Genomic DNA, 18,187 nt, shown 5'->3' with positions numbered 1-18,187 from the left:
TAAGACATAACGTTGTGAGTATCAAAACAACAACAAAGCAAATAAAAATTAAAAGCACCAAAAAAGAAAAAAAAAACACACAGTAGGAATATACTCCAGCACATTGATATTGAGAGATGCTAAATCGATCACATTTTCACAGAAAATATCCCAGTAATAATACATTTTCTATAAGTCATGTTGCAACAGATACTTCTCTCATCAATGTGCTCACACCTCCTCATATTTTCCATCATTGTTCCTTTTCCCTCCTCTCTGTGATCCTCTGTTCTCATCATTTCCATTCCTGAAACTTGTACAGTATGTGCAGCTCTGCTTTTGCTACATCTACTTATCTGGTGGTGGTGATGATTTGTTATTATAAATGCCTTCCACCAGTGGTCCTCAATCATGGTCCTGGAGGGCCGCAGTGGCTACGGGTTTTCATTCCAGCCAGTGTCCTCAAATACAAAGTTTAGTTACTTTTTAGATCAGAGGTCCTCAATTACACTCCTGGAGGTCGGCTATGGCTGCAGGTTTTCACTTTAACCAATTTCTTAATTAGAACCCTTTTGTTTACTACTAAAGCAATATGTTTTTTGGACTTAGCTTTAGTTCTCGTGCCTGTTACCATTCAGAACCCATAATTGCCCATTTTAGTTTTTAGCATCTGCATTTAAGTTTTAATTGTTGCCTGTTTTCTTAACCAGACATTAGTTAATAATGAGATGCAGATAACCAATAAACCAGCAGCTCTCCAGATAAAGGGGTTCCTTTTAAACCTGTGCATATGTACCATGAAGTATCTGTGATAACAAATGTTTAGAAATGAATGAGAGGGGAATTGGAAGGACTGTTAAGTTTAAATCTGTTCTGGTCCACAAAACACATGGATAATGTTCTCAGAGAAAGAAACTCTACAGTGCAATTAAAATTGCTCTTGGATGAATGCAAGCATTAACAAGCCAAACAGTTCAGTACCAAGTTTCATTATCAGCATGGACTGTCTTCTAATTAGGAAACTAGTTGGAATAAAAAGCTGCAGCCACTGCGGCCCTCCAGGACTGTGATTGAGGACCCCTGACTAGACAGTTGCCAGCTGAGCTAAGCCCATTTGCAATCTGGTTCCAGGTCGGAGCTTGTCTGGTTTCACTTATTTATTTATTTGCTGCATTTGCAAATAACGCAAAAAGCAACTACTGTGACTGGCATGTCTGTCTATCCATCTGTCCACATGAAGCAATCCAGCTCCCAGTAGACTGCTTTTGTTGAAATTTGGCACACATATTCTTCAAGGAAGTTTGTGGAGACAATTCAGCTTTGCTTAAGATATCCTGACTACAGTGTGCTGTACACATTTTTGAAATTTCAAAATCTCCCATTGAAAATACTTGCAAATTTGTGAACTCCTCTATCTTAAAAAAATAAAAATATTCACTGCAACCAGTTTTCTGTTTCAAATGTACTTTGTAAGATGTCACTTCAGCTTGTATATTTTGTGGATTGTCCTCTTATTTGTCCAGCAATCGCTCTTGACAGAAAAAACATCCCTGATTCAAGTTAGTCATATGCTGGGAGAGGCACACATGTGTAAGGACACTTCTGACTTAATTTAACTGTAAAAGTAGAAAGAAAAAAATATTTTATCTGCAAATAAATTTGAAGGAAATAATTATGTAAGCATCACTCTGTAAGCATACAATGAACAAATATGTTGTAGCAAGTAAGGCGTTTGTCCACCTCTCGAACCCTCAGGTACCACTCTGATGACCAGGTGAATGTATAATAATTCTTCTTTTTATTATACAATAGTGCACCAAGCACTCTCCTCCCCACACTCATAAACACAATAAAGACTTCAATAACAACTACAATGATAACTCTCCTCCTTGCCCAGACACTTAGCCCACCTTCCTCCCAGCTCAGCTCAGTGTTCTGGGCTTTCCTTAGTCCTTTTATAGCTCCTGACCCGGAAGTGGTTCCAAGCACAACCCACAAGTCCATTTCCTTCCGGGTCAGGGCAAACAGTCCACTTCTTCATCCCGGGAGCACGTCGCTTCCTCCAGTCACGTGACTGTGACGCACTCCCGGGTTATAGGGCATGCAAGAGCCCACTAGCCCCCCTACAGCGACTCCTGGCGGCCCCCAAGGTATCCAGCAGGGCTGTGTCACAACACTACAAAGTCCATGAGGCCCTGCTGGACCTCGGGGCACGAATATGCTGTCCGGAGGGCTCCTTCTAGCGGCCTGGGGGTGAGGGCCGGACTGGAAAGCCAGCAATTCTCCACAATGTCCTCAGTTTTTATAATTACAGTAAAATCAACCTCATGGCTGCATTATCAGCACATTATAATTTTTCAGTCATTCTCTAACCATTATACTTTATTAGCAAAGCTCCAGGCCTGCTCTCCATCAAGGACCAAAGAAGCTAATAATTTTACATTGAGAGTTTAACAGAGATTTTAAATCTTCTTTAAAAAATGCTATGTTTAATAAATATGAACCACAATTAGTCACAGTCCCTCCACAAGCAACAGATAACAACAGCACATCAGTTGATGTCATTTCTCAACATCTCTTGAGTTGGACTATCTATGAAATCAATGGAGTCACCAAAGGCTTGTTTGGGCTACGTTTTTAACTTCATGAAATTGTAAAGTGCTGTTAAATATATGTATTTAATGTAGTCATTAACACTTTTAATTACATTTTATTGTTACTGTTATTTTTGAATAGGACTCACTATTACACATATGTTATAACTGTTTGATAAGAAAACTAAAAAAATCTTTTAAACGCTCCATCTTTCACATCAGTTAATCAAGTCCCACAAAGCACCTGAATATTTTGCCAAGTGTACATTTTCTAACTTGTTAAACTTTAATGAACGAAGAAAATAGAACCTCATGAGATAAATGGCTACACTGTCAGTTAATGTACTAATTAGATATAACACACTTGGAAGGCTGCACTGATATCAAATAGTGTTTGAAAGGAATGCTGGGATGAGTAAACTTAGAGAACTTACCATTTACTGTAGGCATGTCACCTATCTGTTCACTTTAGTACCTGTTTAACGAATTTAGGATCTTGGGTGGAAAACTGATGTGTTTGTGTTAAGGAGAACATATTTTTGGATTTAGAGAAATCATTAAATTCCCTTTGAGTCACCAATTTGAAAATGTGAGAAACACACAGTATATATTCACAGACAACACCCTAAGCAAGAAATGAAGTTCATATGGAGTGAGGTGGCAGCACTATTTGAACTCTAATGTGGTCTGTCTATTTAAAAATTAACCTCCTCCAGTAACCTTTGCTTGCAGCAGAGAGCAATTAACTTCCCCATCAGTAACTTCCCATAGATCACTGGACATGATGCAGTGCACATTCTGCTGGGGCAGCATCACAGGGAAGTTCTATGTTGTTGGATCTACAAACAGTTACATGGTAAAAGATTCAGCAACAGCCTTAGCACTCGTGAAGCAACCTCTACACAAACATTTCAATTGTTTACGAATTTTATGTTATTCCTCCATATGAGCCACATGGACTGAAAGTTAATATCAATGAAAAAATATGTAGATTGAGTCACTGACTTAACAACTGTAGGAAACAAGTTAGGACTTTGTGCAAACATCTTCAATAACTTGGGGGAAATGAGAGAGGGAGCTAGGGGGAAATTATGACTCAAAGCAAGTTCCTCTACTATGATGTCTGTGATTTTTATAGTTCTGCTTTGTTGTTAATAACATAACACTATAAAATATGGAAAATGTTTTTTTAGACATGTCAAGTTTATTTTAATTTCATTACTTGTCGCATAGCTGTAGGACAGAACATGGTGGTTATATTGCCAGTGTGAAGCTGGACTGAATGTGGTTTAGATGACCCAATTAGAGTCAGTGCACCTCATCTTTTGTATGATTTTCCCAATACACTACATTTTCCTCTGGATTTCTAAATCATTCAACTAGTTCTTTTTATTCCACCACCTATATACCACCTTGTTTCTCAAAGTTTTCAATTCATTCCTATCATATATATATATATATATATATATATATATATATATATATATATATATATATATATATACTGTATATATATACAGTGTTGTGAAAAACAAACAACATAAGGCACAGTAAATGAATACTTGAACTTTGACCTCTTGGGTCTGTTATAATTTCGTTTAGCTATTGTAACTGGAGTAAAGAGCTTACACTGTCATGTGCTATTATTGAATGGAGATGTTTTGAAGATTTCAAAACAATAAACACATCACTTGTGCCATTATTGTGTAATCCTGTTGTAAAGTAAGTAAAGTGCAAAGTACGTCCATCAAAAAAGTGAAAATTTAGGAATAATTAACTTTGACATCATAAGATGAACATGATTTCTTATGTAGATTTAGGTGGAGAGATTTGTGTCTTCATTTCTCGTCCAACTCTTAAATGTTCATTCCAGTCTTCTCTTTTCTCTCCAGTTGAGCTCCTTCCTGTCTGGTTTTTGCACAAAGAGATTGGTAAGAAAAAGATTTGCACATCTTGTATTAGGCCTGTGACGAACGGCCGGGTTCCATGCCCAGCCGGGATGCCCCTGCTGTGTATGTTCCGGGGTGAGCAGCCATGGACAGCTCAATACCTCCCCCCGGGGCGCTTGGTGGCAACCTACCTGGCCGATGCTGATTCCCCAACCTCCCGCAGGGCTCCATGGGAGATGGAGTCCTCCACAGCTTGGTTGGGGCCCGGGGTAGCCGCTAGGGGGGGCTGTCTCCTTCCAACAGCCAGGCTGGACGATTCTGCAGCCCCACCCGGAAGTGCAATTAGGACCAGGTGGTCAAGCACCTGGAACGCTTCCGGGTGGGTTATAAAAAGGGCCAGCCACCACCACTCGGGAGCCAGAGTCGGGAGGAGGAGGACTAAGCCTGAGGAGGAGTGGTGGTGCCAGAAGGATTGTTGTGATTATTGTGAGTGTTTTGGGACTGTGTTGGGCCTGTGGGACATGTGGAAGGTGTGCCCCACGGCTGAAGAAAAATAAAAATTTGTTAATTTAAGTATGCACCACTATATAGCGCCTTTCATAGGACACAAGTGGCAAACTACAGAACAACTAAACTAAACTAAACTGACTGAGAGCAGCCAGAAATGATAATCAAAAAGTATTATAAGAACATTAATCATATTATTATTAGACAAATTGAACCATAAATTTGAAAATGTAAAAAGTAATTCAGCTAATGCCTTGACTGTGAAAAAGTACGGGTCTTCTTTTTTTCTTGGTTACCATGAGATTAAAAACATAACAGATGCAAGAAAATATTAAAAAGGATGAACAGTGGAGACATTACCCAAAAGTGACAGCAGGTGTGCAATATACTGTATGAACACAAGAAGTATGACAAATGAGAGGAGATCATTTAGTCCATCAGACTTGTTCAGTTAGCTAATGGCTAAGTTGTCCCAATATCTCATCCAGACAGCTTGTAAAAGTTGTCAAAATTTCCACTTCATCATCCCGGTAGTTAAAGAATCCCACAAACCTCTGTGTAAAGCAATACTTCCTGATGTCAGTCTTAACTGCACTTTTCCTTTGGTGTCTATTTCCCAACTGGTGTGCTCATGAATGTGATTCACTATTTAGTTAAGAGAATTCTGCTGGTTGAACATCATTGATCTCCTTGAGAATTTTAAAGACCACAGAAAGGACTGCACATAGCATTCTCTGCTTGAGACTGAAGAGGTCTAACTGCCTGAGACTGCAAGAGTCACATTCTATATACTCCCCCTCCAGATCTATACGCCGCTCCAAACGTATCTTCCATTGATTGAAACAGTGCTGGAAGTCTTATTGATTGAGACTCTTCCACAGGCTTGTTGTTTTTGTCTTTACTTCATCCATTGAAGATAAATGAATTCCCTGTTCAGATCACTGTTGATTTTCTGGAACAAGTAAAAATCACAGGGAGCTAATCTGCGTGAATAGGGAGGATGATTGAGGACAGGAATGTTTTTGTCAGTCAAAAACTGCTTTACGGAAAAAAATAAAATTTGCGAGAAATCTGATGTCGATTCGCTGTTTGATTTTTTTCACCCGACATTATTGCGGCAACTCGTGTAGCGATTGTTGTGTAAATACTGACTGGGCTATTCACAGGATATACCTAACTGGTCGGCAGTTTGAGAGGGCATGCAGGAGGGGATATAGTTCTATGATTCACATCCAGCCGACCTCCAGAAGGTTTTCCAGGAAAGCCTCAAGCCCAGTCCAGTTATTTTTATGTCTCACCTCATACATGTATGCCCTTGTCATTTTTCTGCATTAATTCTTTTTTTCCCCAAGTGCTCACCCCTTCTGACAATTGTCCAGCTGTTTTTCAACTGCTATGATGCCCTCTCGGTATCTGTAGTTCCTCCAATTTTTGTGTCATCTGCAAATTTCTCAGGTTTACATCTGAAGTTCATTTACACAAGAGACAGAAATGACTGTGCTGTGTTGTACAGGTATGTAGTCCATCTGTCCACCTATTACATCTCTGAATTTGGTTTTCTGAAGTTTAGGGGTATGGGTTGACAGAGCCTATTTTGGCAGTTTTGGATGCAACACTAGCCAACCTCTCCTAGATTTTTTGTAACAAAACATTTTTAAATGTGTTTAATTCAACTCAGGGTCATGAAGGTTCAATGGTAGCACCTGCAGTATGCAAGCAAATTCACACAAGCAGTCTTTTTGGGCCTTTCAAAACATTCATGTTGTGAACCCTGCAGGCATTCTGCTGACAGAGTCTAAAATAATAATTATATTAAAAAATCACTTATTTATTGTTCTGTTAAAATCCATTGGGACCTGTTAGTCTGGAGAGTTCACTTTAGAGGCACATGTGCTGATCAGTGTGGATATGTTGACTCTTTGGCCATTTTCACCTGATTGACATGCATCATTCGTTACCAATTAAGGATATGCATTTATTAAGTGGATTTTATAAACCAACCAATCAGGCAAAAGCATTTTAAGTTCATAAAGGAAGAGCTGCTAGATGAAAAACAGAAGAGAATGTTCAGTATGACTGTTCCCTCAGTAATACCACTGTCTTATTTTTTTTAGACATGTCACAGTCTGTCACTCATTCAGGTACAGTATGTGGGCCTAAGGGTGGTGATTGGACGTTTTCAGTTTCTCCCAAAGATCTGAGTTTTATTTTTCTCTTACAGAATGGAGGAGAATCTATAGCTCTGCAGGTGAGTCTTACAAATCTAAAGACTTTATGACTGAATTATTTTCCCCATTTCTGTGTTCTACTCTCCTTCACAATAAATGGGACAGATTTGTAGGCACAAGAATCAGATCACTGAGAAATCTTAAGACATTGTGACTTCATGTTCCATTTTTGAATTATCAGCCACAATTGCTTTATTGAAAAATATCCTACTGATAAGCTCCTAGTTAAATCAAGATAAATGTCCCAAGATATGAAAAACTGGTAAAAGACTGCAGTTTTAAAAATAATGTCGTTATAAAGCTATAAAGAATCAATAGACACTCTGTCACCTATTACTCACATATATTAACTAAATAAAAATAAACCCTGGAGTTCTTTTGTCAAATTTGCATTAGTGACATGTGCCAAAGCTCAAAGTGAGTTTGGTTTTGTACACAGTTTTACAATTTCAAACGCAAAAAACATTAAAAAAGGTTTTTTGTTTTAAGGTTTTTTAGGTTGGAGAAAGGACTAATGCTCCATAAGAGTCTGGAAACACCTTGTACCCCATTTGGACCAATACATGTCAGAAACAGAGTCCAGATAAAAATAAAGGGGTAACAGTGTCTTATTGAATTGCAATATGGCTAATAAAAGTTTTGCTGTCGCTGTCAGCCAATTTCTTTTTCTTTGGAGTGATAATGGGGACACATTGTGGGCTCTGTAACTGCTGTTCTCAATGCTGCAAACTGCAGTCCACTCCACACTCCCTGCCCACAACATGAATCTCTCTCTGCAGGAACTCAAAACAACATACTGGTCAGTGAAGCAGGCATCAAGTGATAAGGGTGGCAAGGCTACATCCACCTTACCCCAGCTGACTGGCTACTGTAATGGATCCTGGGAAGTCTCCCAGTACTGAAACTAATTTCTTCTTGTGACACTGCTGTGAAATTTGTTGGTCAGGAAACACCAGAGTTTTGTGAAGTGAAACTCTTACGTTTTCCTGCTAATTCAATTTCATATGAATTTATGGCAAAAATTCTCTCTCTCTGCATTTTTTTATTTGTTTATCTATCTATCCATTGTGGAAAGCATACCCCCGGACACAGACAGACAGATAGACACCAGAATGTCCAAAACACACTGCTTTATTTTCCTTACAGCACCACAATGCCTTCTTCCACCAACTCTCTTCCTTCCTCTCTTTCTTTTTCTCTTCTTCTTAATGACCTCCTCTCCCCCCCCCCCCCCCCTCACAAGCTTCGTCTCCTTCCTCCCAACTCTGGCTCATCTACTGGAGGGAGGTGGCCCCCTTTATAATAACCCGGATGGGCTCCAGGTGCTCTGACCTCACTTCCTGGTGTGGCGGAAGTGTCAGGAGGGCACTCAGAAGCACTCCGGGTGTCCTGGGAATTTCGTCCGGCAGCACTTCCTGGTGTGGCGGAAGTGCCGCTCTCCAAAGTTCCAACCATGTCCGGGCGCCCCCTGGTGGTGACTCCATCTTCGCAGAGGGTTGAGCTTTACAGCTCCGTGACTTCCATGTATTCCAGGGAGGTGGCCCACCTGCGCTCTAGGGAAAATATTGTCACATTTCCGGTCCCCTGCTTCTTCCGGCGTCCTGGCGGGGCAACATCCCTGGGCGTCTATGACACCATACATCACAAAACCTTCTTAAAACAGTTTGGGGAACCCATCCAGAGCCTATCCAGGTAGAGGAGGACACAAAGCAGGAGTTCAAACTTCATGGGGTGTCAGTCCAGCCCATCACTCATACAGTCATTGATATATAATTAGCAATTACCTGAGTCTGCCTGTGATTGGGATGTGAGAGGAGAACTTAAGTATCTAGAAGAAACTGTACCTACAGATTGACAGGGGTCTGGATTTGGACCCTGGATTAGACATCTATATGACTGCAATTTATTATTTATTTGAGATCAAGATTTGTTGCAATTCTATCACTGTCCACTCCTCCCATGTCTAACCAATATAAGAATACATTGTTCCTCTCCTGTTGCGAATTGTCTTAGGAAATAACTAAATTTACACAGTTTCCAAACCAACCTTATTCAAAATCACAAGCTATGAGGGACGTTCAGTTTCCGCACTTTTATATTTTCATTAGAAACGGCGACGGCGGGAGTAGTAGTAATTGGTCATGTCTGAGAGTGTCATGTGACTAGTTCTGTCTGGCAAGCCAGCTGCCCTTGCAGTTTAGTATAAGAGTTGTCACCCTGTGGTGAGGATAGCTATGAAACTAAATTGCACCAAACAGGAACAGTGTTCTGTAGCTTTTTGTGGGCAGAAGGTGTGCCAGGAGCACAAATTCATCTCTGCATGTGTGCGCAGAGTTGTCTATGAGTGGATTGAAATGTTTTCAAATGGCCATACTAGTGTGATGGATGCATCACAGATCATGTGATTATGATGTGAAAACAGCAGTGCATCAGTGGCTACACACTCAACCAAAAACATTTTTTGCTGACAGCATTATAAAGTTGGTATGATGCTGGAAAGATTGCATCGCAAAGGAAGGTGTCTGTAGAAAAGTGATGTAATTTGTTTTTAAAATTCTTAATAGAGTTAAAAATAAAAGTGCGGAAACTCTTTGAACGTCCCTCGTATTAATAACCAGACACAAAATACTGTACATATGAACTTAAATAATTTACTAAATAAAAGACTCTTAAACAATGATAACAATAACAAGGAAAAAATAAATGTGTGCATTGAATTTGACAAGATGGCGCCGACTGGTGTGGCTGGCCGTCTGCTCGTCTCTCTAGTCTATGTTTTAACTTTGTTTTTATGTTTTAGTTTATCCCAACGGCCACTGTCCTACAATCGTGAGTCTTTACTAGACATATTTTCTGGCTTGCTTTCCTCTCAATTTTCATCTCCTGGTTGGATATTTTGTGAACCTCCACCTTTGTTTTATTCATCTCCTGACTTCTTCAGCTGGACACCGGTGTTCACCTGTATCAGTGAATAATATTGATTTATGTGATGTTTCTTTTACTGATCATTTTTCTATAATGATGGGCCTGAATATTACTGTCGATGTCCCTACTAATAGCTGTCCCCCACGCTGCTCGTGCTTTTTAAATTCTTCTATTATATCTGATTTTAAAACCATTTTCTCTAGTCTTTATGTGCATGACAAAAATAATGGGATTGATGATTCTGTCATAAAATTTAATTCCTCCTGTAAAACAATTTTAGACTCAATTGCTCCGCCCAAGATACGCAGTAATAAGGGTAGATCCGCTCCCTGGCTAAATGAAAATACACGATCACTGCGCTGCGCCTGTCGAACTGCTGAACGGCGTTGGAAAAAAGATGGGACTGATTGTCTCTAAACAGATTTTTAGGACTTCTCTTTTCAATTTCCAGGCTGAAGTTAAGAAAACGAAACAAAATTTCTTTACCGATTTAGTTTCACGTCATTCAAAGAATCCTAGGGTCTTATTTAATTCAATTAATGCGGCCATTCACCCGCACTCTGCGATGGGATCAAATAGCATTGTTCATTCATGTGACCAGTTTATATCATTCTTTGTCAGCAAAATCGATACTATCTGCCATGGCATTGTTCAAACAGGCTACGAGCTTTCTACTGTTAATCATGACATTGTCTTAGAATCCTTTGATCTAGTCTCACTTTCACAGCTAAAAAGAACTATTGACACCCTTAAACCAGCCCCCAGTCCTCTGGATATTGTACCACCACATCTCTTAGTGGAAGCCTTTGATGTGTTGGGCCCACCCTTATTAGCCATCATCAATGATTCTATTAGTTCGGGAGTTGTGCCCTCATTTTTTAAACATGCTGCAGTCTGTCCCCGTCTAAAAAAGGCAGAATTAGACCCTGGAGTTTGAGCTAATTTTTATCTAATTTCCCAAGTGCCATTTCTGGCTAAAATTCTAGAAAGAATTATTTATAATCAATTGGTTGATCACCTTAACTCTAATAATTTATTTGAGATCTACCAATCTGGCTTTAGGCATTATCATAGTGTTGAAACGGCCCTCCTGAAAGTGTTCAACTACATCTCTCTTATTACTGACTCAGGTGACGCGGCAGTCCTTCTCCTTCTTGACCTGTCCGCTGCCTTTGACACTATTGACCATGAGATATTGCTGATGCGGCTTGAACATCTTGTTGGGCTTAAAGGGGTCTGATCTTAACTGGTTCAGGTCATATTTAACTGGTAGATACTTTTCAGTGACTTTTAATTTCTCTTCTTCATCTACTCCATCCATCCATTTTCCAACCCACTGAATCCGAACACAGGGTCATGGGGGTCTGCTGGAGCCAATCCCAGCCAACACAGGGCACAAGGCAGGAACCAATCCCGGGCAGGGTGCCAACCCACCGCAGTCTTCATCTACTGCTCCTCTTAAATATGGTGTTCCTCAGGGATCCATTTTGGGTCCTGTTTTATTCTCCATATACCTTCACCCTATTGGAGCAATTTTTAGGAAATTTAACATTTCTTTTCACTGTTATGCTGATGATACTCAGGTTTATATTCCTGTCTGCAACTCCACAACTGTCTGTCTGAACTAAGATCCTGGATGGCTAATAATTTTCTTGATCTAAATCAAAATAAAACGGAGGTGCTTATTGGGGTCCATCAGCTAAAGTCCAAATTGGTCTTGGATTTCTCGGCTCTTTCTCTGTCTTTTCCAAACCTCAAGTCCGCAATCTTGGTGTTACCTTTGATAGTAACCTCTCTTTTGAGAAACAAATACATTCTGTAGTCAAGAGTTGCTTTTTCCAACTTTGTCTGTTAGGTAAGATAAAGCCTTTTTTATCTTCTAGGGATCTTGAGAAAGCTACTCATGTGTTTATTTTTTCTCACCTTGATTACTGCAACTCGCTGTATTCTGGGATTAACAAATCCTTGATACACAGGTAACAGCTGGTCTAAAATGCTGCCGCTCGCTTTTTGGTTCGGGCAAGAAAGTATGACTCTGTCTCTCCTATTTTAGCTTCTTTACACTGGCTGCCTGTCAGTTTTCGAATTGATTTTAAAATCCTGCTGCTAGTTTTTAAATCTTTACATGGGCTTGCTCCTGCCTATTTATTTGAACTGTGTGTTTTACATCAGCCATCTAGAGTGCTTAGATCTTCTGGTCAGCTGTCTCTGGTTGTCCCTCGTACCAAGTGTAAAACCAAGGGGGACAGGTCTTTTGCAGCTGTCGCACCTTGCCTGTGGAACTCTTTACCTCATCATATAAAAGAGACGTCTACAATTGAACTGTTTAAAACAAGACTAAAGACTCATTTCTATTCACTTGCATTCCATGACCTTCAGTAATACTGATGGCTTCCTCTTTGTGATTATATTACATTACTTCTATTTTTTATGTATATAACATTACTTCTATTTATTATGTATTTTATTTTATGTTCAAATATTTTATTTCTATTTATCCATCCATCCATTTTCCAACCCGCTGAATCCGAGCACAGGGTCACGGGGGTCTGCTGGAGCCAATCCCAGCCAACACAGGGCACAAGGCAGGAACCAATCCCGGGCAGGGTGCCAACCCACCGCAGGACACACACAAACACACCCACACACCAAGCACACACTAGGGCCAATTTAGAATCGCCAATCCACCTAACCTGCATGTCTTTGGACTGTGGGAGGAAACCGGAGCGCCCGGAGGAAACCCACGCAGACACGGGGAGAACATGCAAACTCCACGCAGGGAGGACCCGGGAAGCAAACCCAGGTCCCCAGATCTCCCAACTGCGAGGCAGCAGCGCTACCCACTGCGCCACCATGCCGCCCTATTTCTATTTATGTTTTATGTAAATTTGTTCTATTTTTGTAAAGCACTTTGGCCACAGCATTACTATGTTTGTTTAAATGTGCTATATAAATAAATTGACATTGACATTGACATTAAAACTTTCAACAGAAAAATACTGATATAATTTCCAACTATTTACACTAAAGAAACCACTACTATCAGACAGTACAACTACATAAGAATTTTAAAACATACAGTACTTAGCAATCGCTACTTATAACTTTTTGTGCAATCACTTCAGAGTGAAATCATACTCATCCATTAAACCAAAACTCTATTAACACTGTAACATTGATTTCAGCCTTAACCCTTAAATACTCACACCATTTATCTTCTCATAAGTACTTGCACGGTGTACTTTATGTACTAGTGTTAAAATGGCTATTTATGTACACGCTGTGAGAGTGTAATATAAAATATTGCAATGATTTTAAATTGCACATTTTTTCAATGTAATTTAATACCATATTACTGAATAGTATGACACAGTCTGGGAATATCTGAAAATAAATCTGGTCCACTTCTCCAGTGCTCTTTCATCACCAGTCACACTTTCATCCAGTGCAGGATCTGCACATGTATCACATTTCACTTAAGTTGTTGAATGATCTTTGCAGACAAAGTCAATGCAGGAAGAACATCTTATTGTTGTACCCGCACGGTGTACCAAATACACCATATGGAACTTGCGACTGTACATCCATTCATGAAACATTACGACACTGTACTTTGTAGTGAATCAGACGGAGGATGGATGTCGGATGTTGCTGGCAGGTTCAAGTAAAAGGACGTTGGACAAAAATAACTGAGAATAGTGTACAAAATAAACCAGCGCGAGTAGTTAAGGGTTAAGTCACAGCCCCAAATGAAATTAACACTTAACCAGTGTAAGGGCCCACACACACGTACACGCCGGGATGTATCCACACCCATTGCAGGCCTGTAGTGAATGTGGGTCCAGAAAATTTCAACTGAGCTCAAATTAAATAGACTGGAAGAAAAGCATACCTCTGTCCAAGTGTACAATTACCGCCTCTGATGAGGAATTCCATCTTAAATTAAACTGCGAATCAGTGTTCAGCAAGCCGCTTCTCTCCCACGTGAACAGACTAATTTTGTACTCCACTCCAGTGAAAAATAGTCTCCAGCGTGGAAACAGTCTCTCCCGCATTGATGGAAGAAGGCACACCTGTCCTGTGAAACGATCTTCTGCCCAACAGGAAAATAGTCGCTCCCAAAATGAATACAGTGTCATCTTCCACAAGTACCAGTCCCTTCAACAACTTAAAATTTTCAATCAACCACCTGTGTCGTACAGGAGCTGCTTACTACTTTTACCTTTGTGTTCTCAGCAAACGTCCACAAGCTATTTATTTAATAACTTACCTATTGCTGCTGACTATATATGCCCAACGTTTCAGTAGATTTGCTAAACCCTGTCTCTCCATTTCTTTTTACCAGAACTTTCCCCACTCCCCTATCTTTTTTCGCACCTCTTGTTGTTTTTCTTTTTCTTTCAGCCACACCGCAGCATTTACCCAAAGCCCACCCCTCACAGCAGGCAATTGGATGTCTCTGCTCCACTAACCAATCAGATACATTTTAATCTGTGGCATGACACACGCCTACACCCTTGCCAGCTGCAGGTCTCTCTGCTAATGTGAAATAAAGAATGATTAAAAGAACGGTGTTCAGTTAATTATGGTAGCCCATTACGGAAGTTCTAAACCGCACAGTGAAAAAAACTATGGAATAACCCTTATCTCCTACATACGTGAAAATATCTTGTATGTAAGGAATACTTTCACGTACGTATGAGATGTTTTCACGTATGTATAGGATACTTTTATGTACGTACGAGTTCTATTCTCATTAGGTTAAATTAAAAAATTACAAGGGTAAGGCGCTTCAGTTTGACTCATGATGTTCAGTCAGTTCCTTTAACTGTAGCAGGGAATGTGACACTCCAGAGTTTGCTGAACGTTCTTCCAACTCTCAATATTTATTTTGTATAGTGCCTTTCACAATGAGAACTAACAGATAGCACCCCTAGTGGTGTCTCTATCAGGACAGCAACCTGTCCATCTTGTGGTCACTTGTTGTCCTATTGTTTTAAACTGCAGTTTATTGAACCCTTTGTCATCACCTGTCCAGTGTGTCTGTGGAGGAACAAACCTGATGATCCTGGTCAGTGTTAACAGTCGTGTCCATTTTGTTCATTAAACTCAATGATGCAGAGTGCTGAGAGTTTACCAAAAAGGAAAAGAGGACAACAGAAGATAAACTTGCTAATGTCACAGAAAAATGAAAGAAATGTCACACAATGAGCAGCAGTACAAAAGTAAATAAGTCTACAGTGAATATGAATGAGAGGAGACCCACCACCAGTCAGGATGGTGGAGGTTTGACCCCGAGGGGCCACGGTGACTGCAGGGTTGGTGGCAGCTGCCCTCAGGTTCTGGTCCTGGTCTGCAGGGTTCAGTCTGATTAGATTCCAGCTGTTTATTTGGGGGTAGAAAAATAGATGGCTGGGCATAACAGGAAATCAGCTGATGTTTTCAGAGCTGTGACTATTTTTATTGTGGCTATGTGTGCTGCTCACCAACATGGGGTGATGTGCTTGTTCTCTAATGCCTGATTTTGTGCCATCTTTCCTACACCACTCAGTTTGGAGCTATGACACTTTGGTATGCGAAGATTTCAAAAATAAAAAGACTTGTGTTTTTAATTTCCAGTCTTTTGCAGCTTCAGGGAATTCAAGGAGTGAGGGAAGGAATTTAATGTTATCTGCTGATAAATGTAGTTAATTTCCTGGCTCCTTCACCTTTTGTTTTTGTCTTCTTTCTTCTCCTCAGCTGATGTCACTTTTGACCCTGAGACTGCTAATCCATGGCTCATTGTGTCTGAAGACGGAAAAGAAGTGAGAAACACAGACAGACGACAGAGAGTGACGGACAGTCCAAAGAGGTTTGACCGCTACCCTGTTGTCTTGGCCAGAGAAGGATTCACCTCAGGAACACACTACTGGGAGGTGGAAGTCGGGGAGAAGACAGCATGGGATTTAGGAGTTGCTAGAGAGTCTATCAACAGAAATGGTCTGTTTACAATGAACCAAAATGATGGATACTGGCGTGTGCTGCTGAGGAATGGGAACAAATATACAGATGCCAATGGCTGTCCTCTCCCGCTCTCCTTGACTGTGAAGCCCTGGACAGTGGGGGTCTTTTTGGACTATGATGAAGGTCAGGTCTCCTTTTACAATGCCCAGTCTCACTCTCACCTGTACACCTTCACAGACTTCTTCACTGAACCGCTCTATCCATACTTCAGTCCTCAACTTAATGACAGTGGTAAAAACGCAGCCCCTCTGGTTATCCGCCCGCTGCGCACACACTGACCACTCTGTATTAATGTCGCCTGTCTATCTCTGTGTCTGGTCAGAGCAGCACAAAGCCGATGGAGACTTTCTTTAACATTGAGACCACCAAACTCAAAGCCCCCCTGAGTTGTCCTGCTGTTTGCTACTCATCTGATTTTCATTTTTAGAATTTGTTTGTTTAATGGAGATATCAGGACTGCCCACTTGAGATTTTTAAATGGTGTGGTATAAAAGCATTGGCTTTCTATAAACAAACGTGAATATTTATTATTTGAGTATCTGAGAATGAACAGAAATATGGACTGCATGCCTTTTATTTGATATTCAAAGATGAATTCAACAAAGATGGTTGTGTTCTTCACAGCTCTGGATTTGTTTTCTTCAGTCTTTGTATGACATCACTTGCTGGTGGTCAGTCCTGATGACCCTGAGGTGCCCACTTTGTGACAGTAAAAACCTGAGAGGGAATGAACAGAGTCAGCTGTTCACAAGAAATCAGAGACCCTTAATATTCAGACCTTCATCTGTTTTGTAACTCACATACTTACCTGCTTATTGAGGAGTTGTGGCAATGCCAGCAGCAAAGTAGGGCCAGTCCATCACAGGGCACAGCTACCGACACTGGACCAGATTATAGTCACCAGTAACCTGATGTGCATGGCTTTGAGAAGAAAACCTGAGGAGATCCTGGGAGGACAAACTGCACCCAAGATAGAGACCAGGCCAGTGATTTGAACCTGTGACATTAAAGGTGAAGGCTAGAGCACTAATTACTTAGCCAGTACATGTTTATCTATCATACAAATATCAATTAATAGCCTTGGTCCTGGGGACCCTCAGGAACAGCAGGTTTTTGTTTCAAGCAACTTCTGTCTTTAATTGAACTCCTAGCCTAATTAAGCAAAGTGTTATTTCCTAGTTTCTGTCTTTTGGAGTCAATGGAGAAATTACAAAAGTAAGTGTGTTAATACATTTTAATAAAATTAAGCAGGTATATGTGGATAGTGTATTTTTTTTTACTTCCTATTTATGTTCATCCTGATTTCCATTCTGCCTTTCCATTTTTGACTAATTAGTTGGTCTGACCCTGAGGCAGTTGCAGCCTTTCATCATGTAGTGTTGTTCACCAGGGTGTCTGCTTTGCTTGTTTTTAATTAGGACACAATGAAGGGAGCAGACTGCACAGAATAAGGGAAAAAAACAATAGGAAAGCAATAAACAAGAGTTATTAATCAAAAGTTATTACAAAAAATAGAAATATTTCTAAATGTCTTAAAGAGCAAAAATCATATGTCTCTGATGGTGGCAGTTATGACTGTCTTGTATTTCCTGAGCAGTGGAACAACAATGCTTGCATTACTCTAATAGTTGAAGGTCATTTATAAACATTTGATTGGCTGTCTGTCTTTGTATTTGATGACTCTGCTCAGAATCACAGATCTGTACTGTATTCCATTTTTTTGTTACCATTAGGTTGTAAACTGATTGAAACAGATGCACTAACATTATAAATTACTGGCACAATACAGAAATAATGTAAGAGAGAGAATGATTTCAATGTAAATTGTCCCAGGAGTTAAATTGACTTAAAGGTCCTGCAAATTCCTTTGTAAATTAGTTTCGTTATATTTCCTCCTGGTTCATTTCGGAAAAATTAAAACTTAAAATAAGCAGTCTGTCATTTCAAAATATGACAATTTAATACTCTAGGACACAGCCCAAAGCCATTTTTGTGCAAATGTTGTGCTTTTCTAGAGTTCGTTTCTGCCTTGTGTAGGATGTCACCCATCTTCTTGCAACTG

The 18,187-nt window shown here is 40.1% G+C and overlaps 1 protein-coding gene across 1 annotated transcript; it reads left to right on the top strand.

The window, feature by feature from the left end:
• The first annotated feature begins 3,354 nt into the window (after positions 1–3,354).
• Positions 3,355–16,586, top strand: LOC114666682 (E3 ubiquitin-protein ligase TRIM39-like). The gene is made up of 3 exons (XM_051919738.1): positions 3,355–3,429; positions 7,191–7,217; positions 15,810–16,586. The coding sequence occupies exons 1-3, from the start codon at positions 3,355–3,357 to the stop codon at positions 16,401–16,403; spliced, it is 696 nt and encodes a 231-aa protein (XP_051775698.1). The 3' UTR covers positions 16,404–16,586.
• The last annotated feature ends 1,601 nt before the right edge of the window (positions 16,587–18,187 follow it).

This window comes from Erpetoichthys calabaricus, chromosome 16, assembly GCF_900747795.2.
Source record: "Erpetoichthys calabaricus chromosome 16, fErpCal1.3, whole genome shotgun sequence".
NCBI lineage: Eukaryota > Metazoa > Chordata > Cladistia > Polypteriformes > Polypteridae > Erpetoichthys > Erpetoichthys calabaricus.
The sequence above is the reverse complement of the archived record's forward strand: the minus strand, read 5'-3'. Positions and strand labels throughout refer to the sequence as shown.

Bases quoted from the DNA above. Each gene is read 5' to 3' on its own strand.
- LOC114666682 (XM_051919738.1), top strand. From the start codon at position 3,355: ATGATGCAGTGCACATTCTGCTGGGGCAGCATCACAGGGAAGTTCTAT. The intron at 3,430-7,190 runs GTAAAAGATTCA...TTTCTCTTACAG, and splicing joins GATCTACAAACAGTTACATG to AATGGAGGAGAATCTATAGC. The intron at 7,218-15,809 runs GTGAGTCTTACA...TGATAAATGTAG, and splicing joins GAGAATCTATAGCTCTGCAG to TTAATTTCCTGGCTCCTTCA.